The sequence below is a fragment of the Amphiura filiformis genome, chromosome 10 (genome assembly GCF_039555335.1).
Source record: "Amphiura filiformis chromosome 10, Afil_fr2py, whole genome shotgun sequence".
Lineage (NCBI taxonomy): Eukaryota > Metazoa > Echinodermata > Ophiuroidea > Amphilepidida > Amphiuridae > Amphiura > Amphiura filiformis.
Window position 1 is genome coordinate 63,029,657 of NC_092637.1, and position 19,562 is coordinate 63,049,218.

General features: G+C 36.5%; 1 protein-coding gene across 3 annotated transcripts; it reads left to right on the forward strand.

Annotated features, from left to right (window-relative positions):
• The first annotated feature begins 105 nt into the window (after positions 1-105).
• LOC140163143 (uncharacterized) lies at positions 106-18,932 on the forward strand. 3 transcript variants are annotated; one of them, XM_072186520.1, is made up of 8 exons: positions 106-375; positions 5,319-6,009; positions 6,949-7,125; positions 7,662-7,861; positions 9,691-9,783; positions 13,639-13,851; positions 15,189-15,257; positions 17,450-18,932. In XM_072186520.1, the coding sequence occupies exons 2-8, from the start codon at positions 5,415-5,417 to the stop codon at positions 17,609-17,611; spliced, it is 1,509 nt and encodes a 502-aa protein (XP_072042621.1). In that variant the 5' UTR covers positions 106-375; positions 5,319-5,414; the 3' UTR covers positions 17,612-18,932. The 3 variants fall into 3 exon arrangements, with proteins under 3 accessions (XP_072042621.1, XP_072042622.1, XP_072042623.1); XM_072186521.1 differs by having other exon boundaries at positions 106-343; XM_072186522.1 differs by having other exon boundaries at positions 106-226.
• The last annotated feature ends 630 nt before the right edge of the window (positions 18,933-19,562 follow it).

Here is a 19,562-nt window from a genome sequence, read left to right on the forward strand (position 1 = left end):
ATACGTAAGGCTGACATTATTTTGCTATGAAATACCACATCTGCAATTATAGGATGTCAGATTAAATAACAGCTGTTTATCCTCCCTGTCAGCTGACTTCCTGATTGCCAGCTAGCTTTACAAACTTGAGTGACTTGTTGTCACAGCTTGCATTGTCATAATTATCAAGGACAACAGTTCCTGTAACCATGTAATCCATGTATAGAATAATAGAATGGGATGCTGCGTGAGTGGTACTCGTATTCATGTATTGTATGTGAACTTGAACTAGGTGGAAGTGAACAATCGGTTCATGTCAATGTTCAGAATCATTGCATTGTTGTGTTCACACTCACACTGTCAGGTACATGCCATTGGTATACATGTATGTAGTGGGTAAGCTTAAATTAATTTAAATCATTAAAAAAAAAAATGTAGTGATCTCAGCAGAAACAAAAACTGTCATCTAAAGTTTGATTCTATACTATACATGCATGACATGTTATTAAAAGTTGGGAGTGGTGAGTGTACTGTCATGACTGTTGGTGGATAACAGAAAGAGAGCTTTTGGCATGTGACAGGCGGCGGATGACATGATCGAGCCGGCAGCTTGTGAAACCGCCCGGCCGTATGCATTTAACACATTTTCCAATATAGTCGGTTAGTTTTGTGGAGTTCATTATCGAACCCCAATGGTTTTTTAGCTTGTATTTATATTATTTATCAACATAGGCCTATTTGTTTGTGATATTTAAAATTTCAAAATAATCCCATTCAATTACATGGTTGACGATGAAAATTTCCTGAATTTAGAGAATGCAATGCGGCCACCACTTGGCATGTGACGTGCGGTGTGGTATTTTACTTTTCGTGGTAATTCACAAAATTTGGATTGACTCTTGAAAATGAATGGAACCAATAAATAAATCTTACATAAATTGCAGGATTTTTGTGGACTGCCAGAATTGAGATGGCCGAGTGGTTAAGGCGTTGCACTGCCGGCCGGGAGATACGATCGACGAGGGTTCAGGCCTTGGGCTTGCCTTAGGTAGGCATGTTCACAAAATTTTCAAGTAGGATATTTCACATGGAAATTATTTTGTTTAAAAAGGTGATTATTTAACTTAAAAAATGAGGGGTCAACCATGTCTGTAGGTCAAAAACTAACGAAGTTATGGGCAAATGTCTGTTTTTAAAAAACTGCACTTTTCTGCGACCATCATTGACAATGCCTTACCCTTACAATGACTTACTGTACAAAAAAAGCATGTAATGCATCATTTTTTACCACGATGATCCATTTTAAACAAAGGCGATTTTATTTTATGAAATCTAACTTTCACTGCATGCTGACTTCTGTATCAAGGATAAAGTACCAGCACTTTTAGACTACGTCGTCAAGTTTCTGGTGTCGAAATTTCAAATTTTTGTATTTCCCTATGAGGATTACACAGTTAAGCCATTGACTGTGAGCTACTGTGGTCCAAACTTTCGGATTGAATGTCGCCCTCTATAATAAGTAATGTGGTCGGGAATCCTTCAATTAAAGGAGTATTTCGTGATCCTAGCATCCTCTATTTATGTCATTTTTCAGTAGATATCCACGAAAAAACCCTATTCCCAAAATTTCAGTTGATTCCGATTTTGCGTTCGCGAGTTATGCATGATTATGTGTATTACACTGCACCATAGGCAATGCGTTGTAATTTCGTTCTGGTGCACCAGAACGAAATTCAAATTTCACGATTTCTTTGCTAAACAAATTAATCTGCAAGAAATATTTTGTACAACATTATGTAGCCAGAGGTTTCCAGCGATATAAATATCTCAACTTTTTTTGAGAAAAGTGGGGGGATGAGGCTGTGGATCACGAAATGCCCTTTTATTTAAGTTCAGTTATTTAATTGAAGAATTTCTTCTCGCCCCCATACACTGCTTAGCACGTGCAGATATAGGTAGTGTACATGTATGTGATTCGGAAGTCACGTAAAGCCGTTGGTCCCGTGTACAGGAAGAGTCAAACCCTGTGCATGTTAAGTGTCAGAGCTATTCGAAAAGAGAAGGGGGACCATCCCCGGTTCTGATATCTGCAATCAATCCTAGGTTCCAGGATTGTGCATCATAGGTAAACTGTGCACGTAAAGCCTGTGCGTTGATACTCAACCATTTGAGGTAAGCACATATGTGACTCCTCGCCACAACTGAGCCCGGATGTCGCCAGTGCCACTATTGAGATATGCTCCATCGAACTTAACAATAAACAATAGGAAAGAAAGGATTTATTGACTGTTTTATTGATTTTTCACTACTTAAATGTCAAGTACTATAGACATGATATACATCATTTTAAAGCTAATTTCAAGCAGACTATTTTGGTTGAATATCTCAAAAATGATGATTGGCGACATCCGGGCTCAGTTGTGGCGAGGAGTCACATATATGGAAGGAAGGAAGGAAAGGAAGGAGCATGAGGCACCATTCCCTTCTGTATTCAACAAAGACTTCAAATGTACACCATACACAGTATTCAACCTAAGTACAGATGCATGTTAAGTGTCAGAGCTATTCGAAAAGGGAAGGGGGACCATCCCCGGTTCTGATATCTGCAATCAATCCTCTTGAACCTAGAGGGTTGAGTGCAGATATCAGAACCGGGATGGTTCCTCTCTTTCGAATAGCTCTGACACTTTAACGTGCACAGGGATGAATCTTCCTGAACACGGGACCAACGGCTTTATATCATGTATGTGACTTCCGAATCACGGACGTTGCACATGTACACTACCTTATATTTGTTTTGAATAACAAAATGGAAAATGTGTTAACATTTTACCGGTACTAAGAACTCTAGCTTTGAATTTGCACACCATAATTATGCATTCGAGGCTAGAGTCCTTTGTTCTCATTTGCAGTAGATCAGCATTGTCTTTTTTGCAACACATGCGATGTGAGCTAGGTTTCGCAAGGAACATGTACAATGTACTGGTAGTAAATGTTTGATGCCACACTCTTCAGATTTTATAGACTCAATTCTCGGTCGATCCTTCATGTAATTATTTCGTGTAAGCTAATCCTAACTCTAACCCTAATCCTAACCCTAAGCCTAAGCCTAATCCTAATCATAACCCTAATCCTAACTCTAATCCTAAACTAACCCTAACCTTAAACCCTAACCCTAATTTTGTGTAAAATTACATGAAGGAATAACCCAATTCTCATACCTATCAACACACGATCATGACACAAGAGGTACTTCCTCCAATTCACTTGTTGTTCCTCAATTTAACCAATAACTCTGGTAAGAGATTGTTTCAGGCGATAGCAACAAATCTGTGGAATAGTTCTGTTGATGATGACACTCACACTAATTATATTTCCTTAAAAGCCTAAGTGAATTTAAATCAAGAACTCTCACAAACCATACTGTTAATTGATTTTCACTTTTGTACAATTTTTCATGATTCTTGTAATTTCTTTATTTGTGTAATACATGTAAGTAAATTATACCCTCTATGTCACAGGGCCTCCAAGAATACTGGTGCTTTTACACTGAAGGAGCTACCCTGTATAAAGAAAGTTGAAATAAATAAATAAATATATATATACTGATTGTTATTAGGTCTGAGATTGCAAGTCGGTCACTCAATGTATTAAAATCTCTCAGCAATTTGAGACTTTTTATATATTTTTTAATATAATGAGGTCAACAGGTACCAGGTAGTAACATTTTATGTTTTTAATATTGTGGCGAAATCTATCTGGTAGCGAGCGTTTTTGTGATGTGGTGTGGGCGTGTGGCCAATCTGCACAGTCTTAAGAATACTGGTCACACTACTATTGAGTCAGACTAGAAGTTGCTCGGGAAGTCTAGCCACAAAATTTGCTCACTAATAGCTTCACAACTGTGTGGGTTGGCCGCATGCCCACGCCATATCACCAAGCTATAGACGCCCGCTACCAGATAGATTCTGCCACAATATTGATAATTAGTGCTTGATATTAAGGGCTGGGGTATGAACGCGTTTGGACAGTATTTATTTTGGGACATTAGAGCACATCAGACATATCAATTGCATTCTGAATACGAAGAATGTCATTCTGATATCAAATAATTTTGAATTTTTGAAATTCGCAATTTAATACACATTTTATGGCAAATCATTAAAAATTGATATTTTTGATATTTAACAGTACTTGAAGTAAACTTTATAAATCTGATGATTTATACTTAAAGTGTATGTAGGTGGGTTGAAAAGCCGACGATCAATTGAAAATTTTGACCTTTCGTATTGAGATAAGGATTTTTTTCCCAAAACACCAAAAAAATTAGGTCTTTTTGGGAAAAAATCCATATCTTCAATATGAAAGGTCAAAATTTTCAATTGACCGTCGGCTTTTCCTCTCCTGCTACATACACGTTAAGAATATATCATTAGATTTATATAATTTACTTCGAGGACTGTTATATATAAAAAAATTGAAAAATATCAAATTTTTATGATTTGTCATAAAATTTGTATTATATTGTGATTTTCAAAAAATGAAAATTATATGATATCAGAAAGACATGCTTCGTATTCAGAATACAATTCGATAGGTCTGAGGTGCTCTCATGTGCCACAAAAAATACTATCGAAACGCAATAAACGCTCATTTTAGATCCCTTAAAACACCCATTTGAAACCAAATCAAGGATCAAATGCCTAAGTTTTAAATTTACAGTAATTTAATTTGCTGAATTGTACACCCAAAATCTCTCGATCTTTAATTGCTATCAAAAACACAGAATTACAACCATGACAACAAAACTTTACAGCTCTGCATTTTTACTTTTTAGTGTAACTAATTTTGATGTATCATGATTTTTGCACTTTGTATCATAATGTAAATAAGAAATATATTTAGGGTATAATTAATTAATGCGGTGAATTGTAATTATCCTTAGACAGAGAAAACCAAAAAGGACAATGACACAAACTGTTTTGCTAATCATGATGGCAATCAAACAAGTCACCCTTTATTATGCACTTGGAATTTGTTTCTGAATCAACACCAATTTTCCCGATGTTGCTTGTTTGATTGCAAATCAACAATGATAATCAAACCATGATGGCGCCCCAACGTCCTCACAAGACGGCGACTCCCATTGGTTCATGGTCCCTGCCAACAACAACAACTGCCCAACAATGATCCGACCTGGAACAATGGAATCATCCCTTTTCTCAGCATGGGTAAATGAGTTTTACTTTTGCTGCACCTTGTAAAACTTAAGTTTCCCATAGGGTTTTAAATTACTCTACTTGCAAAGTTCTGGTAATTTGTAATTTTGTTACTTTCAGATTGTGAATGAGAAGCCACAGAAGAATAATTAATGCAACAAAGCTGAACAAAGTGACCCAAGGATACCACCCTGTGGAACACCACATCCAATCATCATGTTACAACCAGAACGTCACACATACACATTACGTCAATCTAAGCCTCTACCTCGGTGGCTATGGTTAATAATCGCTAAATCGCTGGGAATAAAAACTCACGAAAAAGACAAACCATGGCTCGCAACTATATTTTACTGCCTTATGTTAACATGCATGCTAACATACCTGACAACCACAGCATGGTATGTTATATACGACATCCAAGCACTAAACACAAAATATGATGTATTAAACGGTACCATTACCCTTCTTATGGCATTGGGGTTCTCTGCCATATCGGTCTATGCCAATAGGCTTGCTTATAAACTGTTCACAAATCGCATATTTTTACAAAGTGTACGACTACATTCAAAAACCGTTTTCTCAGTCAATGCAAACGTAGTACTCGCTGTGATTGGACTTATGTTTATGGGACTTTATTCTTATCAGACTTATTTCAACTTTGAAGATGATTTTTGCCTGAAGATTAATTTGACGCCATGGATTTGTCGTTTTCGATGGCCAAGTCAGTTTGGTTTAGCCATTACATCATTTGTATTTAATTTTATGGTTGCCACGGTGATGCTGTCAGTGTGTAGAACACATACAATCAGTAAGTCAATAAATGTGTATAATTTGTAAGGATGGGGGTGGGCACACTAAAAGAATCAGGGTACGCAAATTTCTTTTTAAATGATTATTTTTATATGTTAAAAAATCAATGGTTTTGTTTTTTATTAATATTTTATTAAAAGACTATATACTTAAATTGATTATCTAACAAGTATCCACCAGTCAAAATTGACAAATATGTCCTTATTGGAAGAATCATTATTTTTAAAAACTGAAGGTTTATTAAAAATAATAATAATAAAAATTGACCGACTGACGCAACCTTCTCATTTTGCCCACTTGAGGGCAACACAACAAATATTTTAGTTTTAGTTAGTGCTCAATCACAAATAAACACTAGCTAAAAGAGCTGTTAGATTTTCAAATTTTACCCAAGACTGGCTTACAGTAGTTACAAACAAATATTTTGCCAGGGGTCCCACTACATATGCTTGTAAATTTCTGTTGGAAGTAAATATCAACTTGCCACTTAACATGTATGTGATTATTCTTACTTAAAATGATGTTTGAGATATCAAACAAACTCTATTCTACAAATGGCTGATAATCCCTTTATTAAAGGAGTATTTCGTGATCCTAGCATCCTCTTTTTATTCATGACATTTTTCAGTAGATATCCACGAAAAAAGCGCATTCCCAAATTTTCAGTTGATTCCGATTTTGTGTTTGCTAGTTATGCATGATTTAATATGTGTATTACACTGCTCCATAGACAATGTGTTGTATTTTTTAATTTCGTTCTTGTATACGGTATACCAGAACGAAATTCAAATTTCACGATATCTTTGCTAAACGAATTAATCTGCAAGAAATTTTTTGTACATAAACATCATGTAGCCAGAGGTTTCCAGTGATATAAGTTTAGTAAGTCCAGTTGAAAAGATTTATAACCTAATCTAACTTTTTTTCTCATCAAAAGGCATCCGACATTTCATCCTGATATTAGAAGAAGATTCTCTGGTATATGAAGGCAAGAAAAGTAGTAAACCTACTGATGTCATAGATGGAGCAGCAACTGCACCAGCATCACCTGATTCCACCCAGATACTGGCGCAAGATTTGGATAACAATGATGCTGACTTGAAGAATCTAGAAGGTATGTTGCAGCTGGAGGGGGCTAGGGCTGAGGGGACAGGAGGGGAGGGCGGAGGGATTCAACTACACCAACATAACCTGATTCTACCAAAGTATATGTGTGTACATCTATTGGCATTAGATATCCATTAAAATGATGCCTGGAAGAACCTGGACAGTAGTGGTGGTTACACCCTGGGGAGGGGGAGGGAGAGGGCTGAGGGGACAGGAGGAGGAGGGAGGGGATCCAATTACACCAACATAACCTGATTCTACCAAGGTATAAAGTATTGGCATCAGATATCCATGAAAATGATGCTTGGAAGAAACTGGAAGGTAGTTTTACTACACCCTGGGGGATGGAGAGGGCTCAGGGAACAGGAGGGGGAGGGAGGGTTCCAGCTACACCAACATAACCTGATTCTATATACTTCTGGCACGAAAAACAAAAATGCGCATGCATTTGCAGGCAGAACCTCATTTTGGTAGCGAGATGGAGGATCAGTGCAAAGGGCGAATATCATTATTAATTTCTTACTCATCATTATTTCTTTGTAGATCAGTGGGACGAGAGTGAAATCCAACGTCGTCGGCGTTCAGTGTCCGGTCATTTCCAATCACTCTACAACAATAGCCTGAACACCACTCCTCAAGTCATGGTAGACATGGCTGATGGGTCTAGACAGCCAGGGGGAATGAATAACACTGGTGCTCATGAAATTGTAGAGCCAAAGTTTATGCAACAACACAGTCAACAGGTAATATAAATATGGTAACATTTCACGGTGGAATTTATTTTTGTGCGGTAACTGCTTGGAGCGTGAAAATATCAATGCACAAATATGCTATATACGACGTATAGTGGGATATTATCTCTTGGTTAATTTTTCATGATTTGATCAATTCAGTGGGTGTTTAATTCACATTTCCGAATATATTCACATTAAGTACATGTACTCACGGTTGTTTGATGGGATCATTTATTAGTTTTTCAAACAAAACATAATGTACATCCCAATTTTAGACTTAAATAGCTAAAAGCGATATCATGCTTATGTATACAGATGCTTTTGAGTCATTCGCAACTTTAATTTCCCCTCTTTTACAAAATTATTCACTTTTATAGCATTTTTTAAAGCTTTTTCGGATATCAAATGTGCCTTTTAATGACAAAATTGGTGGCGCTCTTTAGTTACTGGAAATTACTCTTCAAGCTTTTAATACAAATAATTCCTTTTATAGTTTGATCAAATATGTTTATAAAATTTCCTTGTTGCTTGTTTCAACTATTCCAGCTGTTTTAATGGCAGTATTAATCACCTACCTCTTGCAAATAGAGAAATATGATTTAGGATAAAATAAATAAAAAATAAATGTAGACATTTATATAGCGCTTTATGCCGTAAACAGCCTCTAAGCGCTTTACATTTATTCCGCCGTCATTAGAATATGTCGGAACCACGTTTGCAGCCTACAAGTGGCGCAGGGTCCATCAGTACAACGACTGTGACTACCCCTAACAGCTTCCCATTGCACCTGGGTGGGATGAGGCAAGCGAGGCAAAGCGCCTTGCCCAAGGCCGCAACACGGTGGTGGGACGGGAATCGAACCCACGCACGTCGAGCAAGCTCTCAGATTATGAGTCCAAGGCCGTAACCACTGAGCCACCGTGCCATCTATAGTTTGCATTTAGTTAATAATGAAGCCAATTCTATATACATCAAACAACCGTGTACTATGTGTAATAAACATTTCTGCGGGGTTAAAAAATTTGCAGCTGCCTGTTAGACCACAAAAAGTGAGAAAATTAAAAATGCGGGAACATTTCCCGCTATACAGAATTCCTTTTGTGTATATTTCGATGCAAATGAAATAATTCAAAATTTGCAAAGTGCAGAAAAGTACCTTAACCAAACATAAATTGTGCATTAGTGCAATTTGGAAAGTTAAAAGCTCAGGCAAAGATAGGAAATGGGTTTTAATTGCCGGTCGCAACACATAGTGGCGACGTGAAGGACAAAATACGCTTCGAGCAAAACGTTTTTGAAGGATATGCTACAAGTAACAGAGTCGATACTCCTCCACTATTATCTCTCAGTGGCCCGATTCCATTTGAAATTGAAGATTAAGGTGCAAACTATTAAACTGAATGTTTAATAGTTAACAAGGAATAAATATTATAGGATAATAGCCAGCTCTAAACCTATACGCCACTATGTGAAACGGAAAATTTGGAAAATCACTCTACGCCACTATGTGTTGCGACCGACGAATTTGTCTCCCTTTACTGAAATGGGGATAAGGGTGTATGGTTAAACCCCCTCTGAGTTGCTAACTCAACCCTCCAAAAGAAAATGTTAACCTCCCTAAAAGAACATCTTAACCAAGGCTGAATGCATCTGGACACACTCTTCCTGTTCTCAACTGTTTATTTGTTAGTTAGGTCAAAAACTTCAATTTGGTGAACTCAACCCTCCAAAAGAAAATGTTAACCTCCCTAAAAGAACATCTTAACCAAGGCCGAATGCATCTGGACACACTCTTCCTGTTCTCAATTGTTTATTTGTTGTTGTTTTTTTCACTATAGACCTTGGCATGGCTGAATGCATCTGGCTACACTCTTCCTGTCAACAGAATGCTGGGTAATGATGAAATCTTAGACAAGTTTTGGAAACTGCAAGTAAGAATTTATCATACAGGAAAGAGATAAACAGAGAAAGTACCACCAGTCAAAGTCCCCGTGTATTGTATGCTACCAGTTCTCGCATATTCATGAGGGCCGATTGTTCGATCGTGCCGTGTCAAACAATCACGCCAGCGCTGCATGCCTTCGCGTACACGCGATAGAGCCTTGCGTGCTTTCGCGATTACGCGATAGACCATAAAAATATGCGGTAATTGCGTAGCAGTCTCGCCTGTCGCATTTCATGGAACAATCGGCCCTCATTATCGGATGAGGCGGAGACTTTGACTAGTGGTACGCGCTCTGTAGTCCTCTGTGGAATTTATGTACTAAAAACATGTTTTTACTTGATAAAAACTTTATATTTGTGGCACTGTATACCACAATTTGGGATGGCGCTATCACTTTTTTGTTCATAACATCTAAACGGAATATATTTGGGATTCACTCAAGTGACACAAATTTGGTTCATCAGAAATAAACAACTGCATCACATATTTTTATGCCACTCAGTCATATTAAAAAAAATAAAATATGTGGTATGTTGCAAATTTGCATTGCTGTTTATATCTGATGAACCGTTTGTGTGTGTTCCCGTATACTAGGGTGGGACGAAAAACACTTTTTTTCCTCGGATCGACTTGGAACTCTCGGAGAATTTTACTGGGGTACATACTAGTATTGTGCTGAAATATCAGTAAGATCGAAGCATGTTTCACCCAGGCAGTAGATTTTCACAAAATCCCTACCTTTTTGCTATTTCTTACTGTATAACTCTATATAGAGATAACAGTAGAAACAATCTGGGAAAAGTAGGCAATAGATGCCATCCTAACCAATATTATATCCTTCATTCATAGATTCTTGTTCATTGATTGGTTAAAAGTGTGTCACATGATCAAAAATGAACACACTATTCTGTGAGGAAGTGCAAAAAAGTACTATTTACGTCCGTAAATAGTACCTTCAAGCCGTAAATAGTACTTCTGGATATTTACTATTTACGGATAGCAGCATACCCACGTCGCAGTCCATAAAGCATAACAATAACATTGAACGCCGACATTGACTATGAGAGTATCTTGTCACTGCCGAGAAACGACAACACAAAAATGGCGAAATATAAATCAAGCTGGAGTGGGCTGCTACTGCTGAAGAAGATTCACGATTTCAGCTGTTTAATTTGAATTGTTACCAGTTCTAGCGCAGGAATATGTTTTAGACCAACACTGTCAGATTCAGAGCAATACTGACATGGTAAGCTTAAAAACAAACACTGACACATGCATGATGTCTTTAGCGTTTAGGCCTACATGTAAATCTTTTTACATGTACATCTTTTCACTAATCTGTGTACAAATAATCTATGAATGACACGAATGAAGGCAAAGTGGATTGAAGATACAACTTGAACAAATATACACTGACAATGAGTAAGCTTAAAAAACCATGAACATGGACCGCCTAAACCGGCCTACTGTGCATAGGTCCTACCTAGGCCTTTCTCGCAACATGGTGGAGTTTTCATGTAATCTTTTAACCAATCAATGAACAAAAAATCTATGAATGAAGGATATAAAACAAATATATACTGCCTTCATTCGAGGTACTGGTTAAAACTATGGTCCCTCGCTGAGATCAATAGTTTTAACCAGAACCTCTTATGGCAGTATATATTTGTATATTAAACACCTTGGGTAGTTTGTTTGGACCCTCTAAAACATCACCAAATAGCAAGCAGTCTCCAATTGGTTAGCATTATTTTAGCTAAAGACACATATGTAAGCTAAATATTAATGATATTTGAGTTGCTATATTAAGGGGTAGGGGTAGCATTATGGAGCATTTCCCCAGTTCTACTAAGTCAAATTTCCCAAATGTGGTATTGTTTCATAGATAATGAACTGCAGCATTACCAAAAATAAATGATATATGATTTTCGGCTATCCATGTTTTGACCAGAGGTCAAAAGGTCACACAGCCTTGAAAATTACTACAAATGAGGCGTCACATGACCCTTTAACACCTGGTCAAGTCAGAGCTGCTCTAAAATCATATCTCATGTATTGTTTGTACTTTTGCAGTTCATATCTACCCAACAAGACCAAGATTGTGAAATTTGACTCAGTAGAACTGGGGAAATGCCCCATAATCCTACCCCTACCCCTTAATTTACCAACTCAAATATCATCAATATTTAACTAAATACATATCTTTACCAAAAAATAATGGTAACCAATTGGAGACTGCTTGCTATTTGGTGATGTTCTGGAGGGTCTAAACAAACTACCCAAATTGTTTAATATTGTCTATGATGTCATCTCAATGCCTACTTTTCCCAGATTGTTTCTACTGATTTCTCTATAGTTATACAGTAAGAAATAGCAAATAAGTAGGAATTTTGTGAAAATCTACTGCCTGGGCGAAACATGCTGCGATATTTCTGATATTTTAGCACAATAGTAGTATGTACCCTAGTAAAATTCTCCGAGAGTTCTAAGTCGATCCGAGAAAAAAAGTGTTTTTCAGCCCCACCCTACCGTATACGCTACTGTAAAGGTGTGGATTCGTGTACAGTGGTATATACGAAGAGCTGTTAAATAAACAAAACATCTACCAAGTATACTTGTAGATTTGACTTTTTGGTGCAGCGTCGACTAACCGGGGGCAGTTCAATATGAAATGGATATAGGTGTAGAGGGCTGACACTTTCACAGTAAGGGGCATTTGGTGAGAGCAAAATATAAGAAAATATGTGGTCATTGCAGGGTGAGAGCATAATTTTTGGCATTCGGTAAGAGCAAAATGTGGGGTCATTGGGTGAGAGACAGTTAGATGGACCATTTAGACCTAAATTAGGGGGGCAATGGGTGAGAATAATAGGGCCTTAGGGTGAGAGCCAAAAGATTAAGCATCAAACATTGACTTCCTAGTTCCAACTTCTAAATGGCTTTGTTAATAAAATCAGTGATAAGTGAAAGTTCAAATTGAAAACAAGGGCCTTTGGGTGGTAGATTGGATGAAAATATAAGGGGGTTTTGGGTGACAAATATTTATAAAAAATTGTGGGGTCTTTGGGTGCCAGGGATGCTGAAAAGAAGGTCTTAACAGCCCTGCATATGCATCACCTCTAAAGTGTGAGTGCCCCCCCCCCCTGACTAACTCAAAACCATCTGTCTCATAGTATTTTGTAATTTCAAAGGGAAAAGGCATCATGGGTGTTTTGTAATTTATTTCTGCAGATACTGCATTTTTAGGAGGGCAGATATAAACATCTCAAAAAAAGTAACTAAAACATCTCAAAAAAGTAACTAACCCCCCTTAAATAATGACAATTATTCAAAAACGGGTGATTGTATTACAAATCTGTAAAATGTGTTGAAAGCAGAATTTATTTCTACGCATTTTGACACCTCATTTGATACGATAGCCTAGAAAACAATAAAACACCGGTCAATTTAATGTAGTGAGGTCCAGATTTGAAAGTTGCACTTACATACAAATTTTTACAATGCAAAAACACTCAGATATCATTACACAGATTTCCTTCCATTACACTGAATACAAAATCAATACAATTTACTACAACTTTCAAATCTTGGGTTACATTGATTTAAATGTACACTGTGACGTCAATATTTAGTCAATTGCTGCAAATGAGGTGTCGAAATGTGCAGAAATAAGTTCTGCTTCCAATGCATTTTACAAATTTGTAATACAATCACCCGTTTTTGAATAATGGTCATTATTTAAGGAGGGTTAGTTACTTTTTTTTGAGATGTTTATATAATAATCATGGGATATAGAATTCAACATTTGGTTGAATTTTACACTTTGCTCACTCATATACAGGCTCGTCTTCGTACAACTTCCAAGATTCTCCAGCGATGGATCTCAACCTGGATAGTGCTCATACTATTCTGGAGTACATATTATCTTCTCTATTGGATAGACCATGACGCCACTATACTAGATATGATCATATTCTTTGTGCCACTAGTCCTGTTACCTGTGCTGTGTTCTGGGCCTACAGAGGTTAATGGAGAAGGCCAACGAGTATCTAGGGTAAGTGGGACCAAGGATTAGGCCTTGAGGAATACCAACTGTACCTCATTAATTCTGGAGTACATATTATCTTCTCTATTTGATACACCATGACGCCACTATACTAGACATGATCATATTCTTTGTGCCACTAGTCCTGTTACCTGTGCTGTGTTCTGGTCCTACAGAGGTTAATGGAGAAGGCCAACGAGTATCTAGGGTAAGTGGGACCAAGGATTGAGCCTTGAGGAATACCAACTGTAACTCATAAATTCTGGAGTACATACTATATTCTCGATTAGCAACAATCGGGGGTAGTAAATTCCACTGGTCTCACTTTCAGAAATTGAATACTAGAATGTCAAAGAGGTCAAAGTTTAAAAATGGTCAGATTTCATCGGCACTGGTCTCAAATTGCTCCCTAAACATCTCAAACAGATACCCTATTATAAATTTGGTGCAATTTCTATTCTCTTGTCCCCTTTAATTTGCAATTAATGCAGTGTAAGTCCAGTAAAGGTATACCTACATGGATACTTTATTCAGTATTTTTAAAATCTATATTCAGGGTTGTAGTTAGAGAATTTTTATTGCCAGGTGGTATTTGAGGGAATTTTTCTTGAAATTGAACATTTTATTGTAATAAGGAAATTTGTATTAAATCACAACTTTGGTTACATATGAGCAAAATGAAAAATGAAACTAATTTGAAACAAAAACCACATAATTTTACCAGTTTCCTTGTTTGTTCACTGATCATTTTTCTTCCTTGTTTTTCTTGATACAGATATTAAACTTTTTGGAAAAATGAAATAAAAATCACATGATTTTTCCAAATTTCCTGCTCTGCTTTACTGATCATGTTGACCATCTCTCTTCCTTGTAGCAGATATCAAAAGTTTTTAATAATCATATTTGGAAATGACATTTTATGGATAATAAAAAAGGAGTATTTCACAGGACGGAGTGCCATCTCTTTTGTACAGTTAATTGAGAAGATGGAATGTGCTCAAAATATGCTCACACTACACCACTGGCATTTACAGTCCTGTACGCAGTGATGAGGTACAGCCACACACCCCAAATTTGCAAAAGTATTTAAAATAAAACCCAAACCCCAATTTGATAATTAGCAAGTAAGAAAAGAAATCAGATATTTTCAGGCTTTTTAGGGCAAGAAAGGTTCAAATTTTTGGAAGAAGGTCAACTTTTTACAAAATGTACCTCCCTGGAAAAAAGGTCCACTTTTTCAAAATCTGGCTGTTTATCACTACAGAAGTACACAAATGAAAGAAGTGTGCTCTTATTTCATCACAACTCTTCCTTTTTGTAATCTTCAGTATTTTTTTTAATTGCAGAGTATTGTGCCAACCGAGGAACGGCTGAGAATAATTGGTTTTATTAAGCAGTCACCATTGGCAATAACTGTGAGTACACATATAGTTATACACAGATTGCTCATTGAGGCACAGACTTTCAGATCACTTGCATTGACAGCGTGCACCACAGCTGCCGGGCTTGCTATATCCAATATTTGTATCATATCGTCGGCCGTATCACATACTGACGTATTTGCAAAATACGCATTTCGAGAAAATCGAACTTGAAAACTTGATTCTTATTTGCTAGATAATCTTGATGAAAATATTATTGTCGAATGTCGATTAAAACCAGTTTAACAGTAATGCAAATATACCATATTTTCAATATAATTCACTTATCACTATCAGAGCATAACTTATTCTGCAAAATATCAATAATAAAATAAAATACGTCACTATCTGAAAAGGACTAATGTCAATTTCCCCTTTCAAATGACAAATACTTCGCGCAAATACGTTTGTATGTGAAACAGTTGCGCAAATACGTCAGTATGTGAAAAGGACAAAACAGCAATTTTGCCGGGCATTGACAGAGTCGCGCAAATATGTCGCGCAAATATGTCAGTATGTGAAACGGCAAATTCTTCAAATTGCAGATACGATATACTGGGCTTGCGCGCAGTATAGGGGATCGGCAAATACGTCGTTATGTGATGCAGACATTTCAAGGTTTTGTAAATATGACATAATTAAATTAATTAATATCTTACTAATTAAGCCACTTTGAGGCATGATTTTTGGTGAGTATATAGAGTAGAACATAACAAACTAACATACCAATTTTCTCAAAAATGTTAAAAATGTCGAATACGTCAGTATGTGATGCGGCCGACGATATGTTGCATTTCAATTAATTTCACTAAATGCCAGGAGCCAGTCTTATCGCAAGAAAACTGCTGTAAATTTATGAAGGTCTCTCTTGATAAACAATATTGCACACAAAAGTATTATGAAGTACAAAAACATACAATGTTGTTTATTAGAACAAATTGTTGCTCTCTCACTAGCTGCATGTACATTTGTAATAGCAAGTTATTGTAGCTGAAGTAGTAAGCAAGTTTCTTCCATCTCAAACACAACTTAATATATACTGCGCCAATAAAGTATCCTTACATTTAGAAAAATAATCACAATTTCCAAACTGAACAATATTGGAGTAAATTTGTTTTTTCAATAGATGCACTATCTAATCCTGCACATTATGACACCACATTGAATCCAATGTGACTTCAAGAAGTAAAGTTACAAGCATTTGATTAGACCAAGGTCCAGTTTCTAAAGTGACAAACTGGCCTATTCAAAACTCCACAGGCCACAAATCTGGGTTGAGAGTGGTGAATGGTTAATTTATGCGTTTGGCTTAATTTAAAACAAAAGGAACAAAAGAAAACTGAAACAAAAGAACTGACAAATAAAATGAAAGTTATGAAAGTACAGAGAAGTAAAAACTGAAATAAAAACTGCTTTAAATAACGCTTCATTGAAGAAACTGTGTTGTCTCTTTGTTGCGCTTTGTTGGAATCTTTTTGCGCCTTGTATAGGCCAGTTTGTCACTTTTAAAACTGGACATTCGTCTATTCAATTGCTTGTAACTTTACTTCTTGAGGTCACATTGGATTCAATGTGGTGTCATAATGTGCAGGATTAGATAGTGCATATATTAAAAAAACAAATTTACCCAAATATTGTTCAGTTTTGAAATTGTGATTATTTTTCCAAGTGTAAGGATACTTTATTGGCGCAGTATACATGTATATACAAAAAGCATATATGTACATAGAAAATGTTACTTTTCTTAAATTTATGCATGAAATTTTGTAAATGGGTATTTTTATCACTAAAGCATAAAACATGTATTGAAATGTGTTTATTTACTTAAAATTAAAAAGGTCAAAAATAAAAAGTGATGAAAAAACATGGTGCAACTTATTTAACCCTATTTGAAATTCGCACTCCATGTGGAAAACTTGAGGTCATGTCTCCCATGTGGTGAAAGCCCAGTACAAGAAGTTAACAAAATCTAGTCTTAGACGAGAGTTCTGACATTTTAAAACAGTTTTGATCAATATCTTTAAGTAACTACATGTATGGCTATTGAGCATCTGGAAAAGTGTGTTATATATCATGGTTTTGCCAGAAACGGTGTTATTTTTAATGGCATATCAAAGATAATAATCTTTATACATGTAATGAAAATAAATAATCCTTTCTTACATTTGTTATTTCATTTATTACAGATTTATGGTTTTGAGTTGAATTATTCTACCATAGTAACAACAATGGCTGCCATTGCACTAGCATTTGCAACAAAAGTCATTATTACCAACATCCAAGTCAGTCCAGATACGACCGATGTGCCACCCACGGTTGCTGCTGCTTTGACGACACCGAAAATATGAGAAAAACAAGGTCTTGGCTGGGGGTGGTGCAATAATTATGTTTACCCAGGGGGTGGTGAATTATAAGGGGAGGGCAAATATTTCTTGACTGGCTAAGAATGGGGAGGCAAGCATATTTTGGCAAGTCAAAAGAAAGAAGATTTTATGAGCACCATTTTGATATTATGCCCTAAAAAGGTGTAGCAAAATGTTTGGAAAAGTTCAAATAGACCAAATTTCTTGCTTTCTTGATTGAAAGTTTGAAATTTGTTTTCTGCCAAATGTGGCATGTGTAAAGGGTGGAGAACCAAAGATGTTGTGGCAGATCAAAAGTAGTGAGAAAAGACTTTATGGCATGGGCAAAGGCCAGAGGGCTAATTTGGTAGACCATTCTGAGAATTCACCATCCTAGGTCTGGTAGTACACATAATTATAGCACATGCAGCCACTTATATTAACACATCCCAAAAAGTAATTACCCCCTTTCCCCTCCCCCTTTATAACGAGACAGCAAATCAAAATCTGTGTATCAAATATTAAAACTGAAATAGCAAAAAGAAACCCATTTTAGTTCTGCACATTTTGATGCCTCATTTGTCTGAATATAGCTTAAAATGTGTAGCCATCATGGCGATTCCTTGAATACAAACCAAATCAAGTCAAAGTTTATTGGAATAACACTTTCATGCAGAATCAAAAGTTGCACTAAAAAGCTACTCCAGCTAGTGTACTGTTACATTCTCTACATGACTGGTCAAGGATGACCTGTCCAGTGACAAGCAGGCATTCTAAAAAAAAAAAAGCGCAGCGATTTATAGTGCGCTACGCACAGGCACAACGCCTAGACGTTAATCCACAAGCCTCAGCACACTTTACAAGTTGTCGCTGACCAATACAGCCCCACATCATTCCACAAACCATTAAACAACAAACCAGGGACTTTGCTGCTTCAAGAGCGCACACCCTAGACATTCCACAAATAACCATCGCAACCAGGATCAGCTCCCCCAGTTTCGTACGGGTTACAACGAGACAAATTAGCAGTGAGTTCCTTGTCCAGGGGAATTTCAAGCTAACTCAATTTTTCCACGTGAGCGTAGTAGGCACCCAGGGTTCGAACCCGCAACCTCTCGCACCATAGTCGAACGCCTTATCGATTCTAGCAACAAAAGTCTGAACATCTTCTTTCAATCTGCATCTTTTTCATTCAAAGGGTTGCCATGACAATAAATGAGGCATCAAAATTTGCAGAACACAACTGGGTTTGTTTTTGCTATTTCAGTTTTAAAATTATGATGCATAGATTTTGAGTTGTATTGTCTCATGATGAAGGGGGTATTTTTGTTTTGTTTTTTTGGATGTGTTTTTACATTTGATATATGTGATGCGATCAAGAAAAATTAGTCGGAACTTGGAAATATAAAATTTTCATTTTCTTATAGGATAGTAAAAAGCATTTACAAATCTGGATTTTGCAGAGAACACCATTGAAATTGAACAACTGGTTCCAAACATATGAGCAATTAAAGAGTTTCCAAAACAACAGGAAACAAAAGGAAATATTTCCTTTGTATGGCTATATCTCAAAATCAATATTGCCAAGTTCCGACTGATTTTGCTTGATCGTATCACATATGTGACGTGTCATGTCAAAAACAGACACTTTTGGGCAGGTTATCAATTTTGAAGCTTTTACATATCTTAAATATAGAGATATTTTGCTCCACAACGGACATTCCTAAGCGAAGATATTGAATTTGTAAGTTATGGTATTATAAAATTGGAAATTGAGATATCGGCCTTTAAAAATATTATTGACAATGTTAAGAGTAGGAATTATCTTGAAAAATGTCTTAAAAAATACCAGATGCCAGTTATATTCCAGTCTGAAACTATCAGACAATATTTTAAACATTAATAACATCACAAAGTCGCAACAAACCCAAATTGTGAAAAAATCACCCCAGACAGA

Bases quoted from the DNA above. Each gene is read 5' to 3' on its own strand.
- LOC140163143 (XM_072186520.1), top strand. From the start codon at position 5,415: ATGTTACAACCAGAACGTCACACATACACATTACGTCAATCTAAGCCT. The intron at 7,862-9,690 runs GTAATATAAATA...TTTTCACTATAG, and splicing joins TGCAACAACACAGTCAACAG to ACCTTGGCATGGCTGAATGC. The intron at 13,852-15,188 runs GTAAGTGGGACC...TTTTAATTGCAG, and splicing joins AAGGCCAACGAGTATCTAGG to AGTATTGTGCCAACCGAGGA.